Genomic DNA, 5,304 nt, shown 5'->3' with positions numbered 1-5,304 from the left:
ATTATATTTATATAGAGAGGCTGAAGTTACCTGAAGCAAACACGGACTTTTACCATGGTAACTTCAGCCTAAAATATGTTAACAAGGCAGGTAAGGATAGCTGACCACATTAATCCTCAAATATTAGCGGATTTTATCTTTTAAAAACAACACTGATATAACTACATATATATACTACGTATACATGTATACATTATTTTATAAATAATGTAAATACATTATTTTATTGTCTACTAATTACCAAAAATCACAGTTCTGTCTCTCCAACTCAATGTATTTCAATTGCCCGCTATGAACTTCCTGGAACTATTTGAGGTCTACGTGAATCACGTGACGATCGAGCGTTTTGGACTTCCGTTGACGCAACTCTCTCTTTCTATGGCTCTGCACCCCCGCATTAAAGTCGCTACCTGATTGCCTAATACCAACCCCAACCCTAATCCTAACCCCTCCCCCACACCTACTCCTAAACCTACCAATACTAGGGGATGCATAATCTGGCAGGGTGCAAATTTCGCCACTACACTGCCACTTAAATTGACAGTAATCTAAGAAACCCAAGGACAGGTTATTGCTGACCGGATGCCACATTCGGTATGGCAAACGAATGATAATAATAACAAAAAAAATTCATATCTTTTATCAAAAACAGTAGCATTTAGCAATAGTAGGCTACACAGATCTGTAGGTTGGAGAATGAAATGAAATGTGCATGAACAAGTCTATGCTATTTCTTTCAGTATAGTAGTTACATTTTTTACAAAGTCATGCTAAAAACATTCATAAGAGCACTAGACAAAGTTATTATCTATATAGCAATGGTTATTACTCAAAATTATAACAGTAAACTGTATTGTTGCATGAATAATAAACAACTGATAAAATTATCCACCCCAACCTATAGTAAAATATAAACAAATTTTGATGCAATAAATATGGTATAATTTAACAACGTTTATCCCTCCAAAACAGAGAAAACATATTTCAGAAACATCTACATTTCTGTCTCTTTTAAAGTGTTTAGTGTAAATAATGAGTTGTATTTGTTGGGGTTATTACAGCACAATTCTTAACCCCATCCCAGACCTCACTAATTTTCAAACCCTGGCTACGGCCATGCTATCAGTGTATGAAGGGAATCCAGGAGACTATAATTGATGCTCTTTAATATGCTTTATTGTGATTTTAATTAATTTCATTGAAAGGAAAAATAGCCTACATCATTATATCATGCATTACTAAAAAGTATAAAGATTTTTTTTAACAGCCCCTTCAAGAAATAACTGCATTGATTATTGTAACTATAACCTTTAATCAATCCATGCTGCAATATCTGCCACAAAAAAAAAAAAAATTATAATAATGCTCTACAACAATCAGCTTAAATCATCAGTCACTTTTGGTTATATATATAAAAAAAAAAAAATGTAATTTGCTTGGCGTGACAGATCAACAGAAGTCAAGCAGGATATTTTTTATCCACAAATGCTCTATGCTGTTTTTAACAGTGTATTTTTTTTTTAAGTAAAAGGTGTATAAAAATTATATGGTAAAACCTGATAATTGGTTACTGTTCCTTTACTATAAATGGCAAAAAACTGTACTGGATCTAACAGGACATTTTGTCATTTTTTTAACAGTAAAATGCTTTTAAATGTACAGACTTTTGTAATCATCACAATCATTTACAGCGAAAAACCATAAACTGACATTCCTATAACTTGCATTTTGCATTATTTATTTGCATCATTATTATGGCTATCAGTATATTACACAGGTACAAAATAGATCATATTACTTTAGGTGGAATATTAGCATTATGTCAGTTAATGAAATGTACAGATTTTTACCATCATTTTAGTAATGTCCCCTTGAATAGTATTCTTCATGGTGCGGTTTTGCTAACTTTTTTTTTAAAATTCGGATAATCGGATAAAGATTGTACAGGGTTCTTCTTTTCAGTATATTCTTCACACTTGGTAGGAGTGCATCTGCAGCTCTCAACATAAATGTAGTCATGAAGGATCTCGCTGCTGTTGGCACATTTCAGCATCACCTGTCGTTGGCTGAATTTCTCCTCCTGGCAGCAAGAACAGTTGTGCATCATGATGTTCTTTTCCATCGAATACCTGCACGGGTTTACAAGAAAACACCAGTCAGATGGCTGCAGTATAGCTGGATGTGAGCTTATCCTAACAAAGGCTTGGATGCGTAAGGCACAAATAATAATGTATGAATTTCAACAAATATATGATGAAATACCAAACAAAAATGGCTAACAAATGAGCTGACTTCATTTTATTGAGCCTTTCTGCTACTGGTTTCAAGGTGATTTGTTTTTGTGGATTTTTGTCGTTGTTGTTTTTGGATCATTACTGTTACTCTGTAACTCCTAAGACATTTACGGTTCTTCTGAGAATTTGAAAGAAAAAAAATAATTATGTGTCATGAATAGGTGTGCAATTCTCTCACCTTGATCCGTCGTCACAGTGGCCAGTGCAGGATGCAACTTCTACATCCTCGATGGAATTGCAATCTGTCACATGCAGACGGATGACGTTCTTCTCAAGAACACAGTTGCTGGTTTTACCTGAGAGATAACAGAGGCAGGTAAGCCTTACCTCTCGTGAACAATATATGCTTTACATTTTATGTAGTGCCCAACATGTTATTTTTCAATTTACTTAACATAATTTAAATGATCTGCATAAATATAATAGGGTGGAAAAACAATTATAACGTTTTTGTCAGACTTTAAGGAAACAATATCTTACAGATCTGGCAGCATCCATCGTTATCAAATTGCACTGTTCCCTGTAAGAACACAAACAAGAAAGGAAACCATTTAGTATGGTAAAATTCTGTCTGCATTGTGAGATAAAAAGTCACAATTATCTTTTTTAATGTATTTTACCTGTGGCCGAAACAGGATTCCATGCAAAACAATGATCACAGCCATTTGAACATAATTACTTTTCCCAAACATATTGTACATTTTCATTGATTTGCTACAATTTGCACATCTTATTTTCTTTAAACACTACCATGCAATTCTCCAATCCAGTGTTCAAATGGTTAACATTGCCATTTAGACTTTTTTTGTACAATGTTTTGACAAAATGAGTAATTTATACTGCAGAAGAATGTCAAAGCGGCTTTTTTATTTTTAGTGAATAATTGACATTTGGTCCCTTACACAAAGAATCTAGAAGACTACTTTTTGTAGTGTCCATTTTTAAGCCCTTATCCACTTTCATTGCTTGGAACAATATGGAGGTGAGTAAATGATGATATAAAATACAAGCGGAACAAGGATGTAATCTGTGCTCCTCAAGTTCAGATGTTGTACTTACAGGCACACAGTCATCTGGATTAAAGGGCGGGCACTGCTTATAGCTCTCCATTGTCATAAACATGCCATTCCTTTTCAGACAGGTAGCATTCATGCATTTAAAATCGTACTGCTTTCCATCCTAAACAAAAAGAAGACTGAAACATGAAGACTGAATAACAGAGCAGATGATGAACTGAAATAATTGAAGAAAAGTTTGAGAATATTTTTAAATGTACCTTGAGAACATGTCTGGTTTTGTCTGGTGCATCATAAATACAGGCTACTTGTCTACATGATCCACAGCACTCTCCGTCTTTTTTCCCATATTCAAACCCCTTGAAGTGCAAAAACAAACAAGTTTATATGATTTTTAATACTACCGCACACAATGCTGCATTGGGGCTGTCACAAACATCCTCAATAGTTGGAAAAATGTGCAAAAATGTGAAATAAGCAACAACCAAAAACATCCGGAAGAAGTGTTTGATGCAGAGTTGAAGCTACAGATTCTACTTACAGGCCCACAATCAAATGAACTCAAGTAAGGACATTCTGTTTTGGTCTTCTCAGTCACTAACAAGCCATTCAATTTATGACAGGTAACAGTTTCACATTTGTAATTGTCAACGTCTCCATCCTAACAAAAGATAGACAAACTCCATTAGGGCTGAAGAATAAAGCAAGATTCTTTGTCTGATGAACTGAAAGACTGAATAAAAGTTTAAGAATGTTTCCAGTGTACCTCGAGAACATGTCTGGTTTTGTCTGGTGCATCATAAATACAGGCAACTTGTGTACATGTTCCACAGCACTCTCCAACTTTTTTCTCATATTTAAACCCCTTGAAGTGAAAGATAATTGTATACAGTGGTTTTAATAATCCAGTGGCACCTTTTCACTGCATTTTCAAATGTTTTAAGTAATACTTTACAAATGATGATGTTAAAAATTAGATGTAAAACAATATAAAATATTTATTTTTTAAATTCCTTTCTGATCTCGTCTCCCTTTCTCTCATACTTTGCTTGTAAATATTGTTCTTAATCTTATCCTAATAAATTAGAAAAAAACCTGCTTATTATTATTATTATGCGAATTTCCATAATAGATTGAAAAATGTGCAAAAAATTGAAATAAGCAACAACCACAATACATCCAGAACTAGTGTTTTATATGTGCAGTTCAGTCTAGAGAATCTACTTACAGGCCCACAGTCCTTTGAACTCAAGAAAGGACATTCTGTGTTGTTCTTCTCAATCACAAACGAGCCATTCATTCGACGGCAGGTAACAGTTTCACATTTGTACTTGTACTCCTCTCCACTCTACAAAAAGACAGCCAGAACACTGAGGAACAGAGCAGATTCTTTGTCTGATGAAATGAAAAGATAGAGAATGTTTTCAAATGTACCTTGAAAACATGTCTGGTTTTGTCTGGTGCATCATAAATGCAGGACCCTTGTGTACATGATCCACTTGGGCACATGTCAATGGCACAATCTACAACAGTGAGAGGGGACTTAAAAATGGCACTGCAATCTTGAAGGGATCTTAAAAAAAGAAACTAACTAATCTTACGGCAAACTTGTTTGCTACAGCATGGCTCTGAGGGATTGGTGACATTGACCAGCACAAAGCCGGGCTCAGTGCAGATCTCAGGATTTACATCAGGACACTCTTTGGGCTTACAGAACACTGATTGGCTTGCCCTATCACAGACACAATCCTCACAGTTGTACCTAAAATGCTCATCATACTGCAACGGAAACAAAAAATTAACAGCCATGGGATGCTTTTTCAACAAGTGGCTATTAAATTAACAGTTTAAACCTTGCTGTACCTCACGTGGAGTTCCAGACGGGTCCAAGCATCCTACAAGAAAAGACCAAAATCAGAAACTTTCTAAAAATTGCACGCACACACACACACACACACACACACACACACACACACACACACACACACACACAC

The 5,304-nt window shown here is 35.1% G+C and overlaps 1 protein-coding gene across 1 annotated transcript in view; it reads right to left on the bottom strand.

Annotated features, from left to right (window-relative positions):
• Positions 1-955: 955 nt before the first annotated feature.
• LOC107673227 (intestinal mucin-like protein) overlaps positions 956-5,304 on the bottom strand; it is an 8,466-nt gene continuing 4,117 nt past the window's right edge. Inside the window, exons 9-20 of the mRNA XM_016466725.1 lie at positions 5,174-5,205; positions 4,912-5,089; positions 4,745-4,833; positions 4,539-4,658; positions 4,077-4,175; positions 3,852-3,971; positions 3,571-3,669; positions 3,354-3,473; positions 2,775-2,814; positions 2,473-2,590; positions 1,946-2,129; positions 956-961 (exon numbers count right to left, since the gene is read on the bottom strand). Coding sequence (XP_016322211.1) covers positions 956-961; positions 1,946-2,129; positions 2,473-2,590; positions 2,775-2,814; positions 3,354-3,473; positions 3,571-3,669; positions 3,852-3,971; positions 4,077-4,175; positions 4,539-4,658; positions 4,745-4,833; positions 4,912-5,089; positions 5,174-5,205 — 1,205 coding nt within the window. The remainder of the gene's footprint in view (positions 962-1,945; positions 2,130-2,472; positions 2,591-2,774; positions 2,815-3,353; positions 3,474-3,570; positions 3,670-3,851; positions 3,972-4,076; positions 4,176-4,538; positions 4,659-4,744; positions 4,834-4,911; positions 5,090-5,173; positions 5,206-5,304) is intronic.

This window comes from Sinocyclocheilus anshuiensis, unplaced genomic scaffold (assembly GCF_001515605.1).
Source record: "Sinocyclocheilus anshuiensis isolate Anshui unplaced genomic scaffold, SAMN03320099.WGS_v1.1 scaffold68, whole genome shotgun sequence".
Lineage (NCBI taxonomy): Eukaryota > Metazoa > Chordata > Actinopteri > Cypriniformes > Cyprinidae > Sinocyclocheilus > Sinocyclocheilus anshuiensis.
The sequence above is the reverse complement of the archived record's forward strand: the minus strand, read 5'-3'. Positions and strand labels throughout refer to the sequence as shown.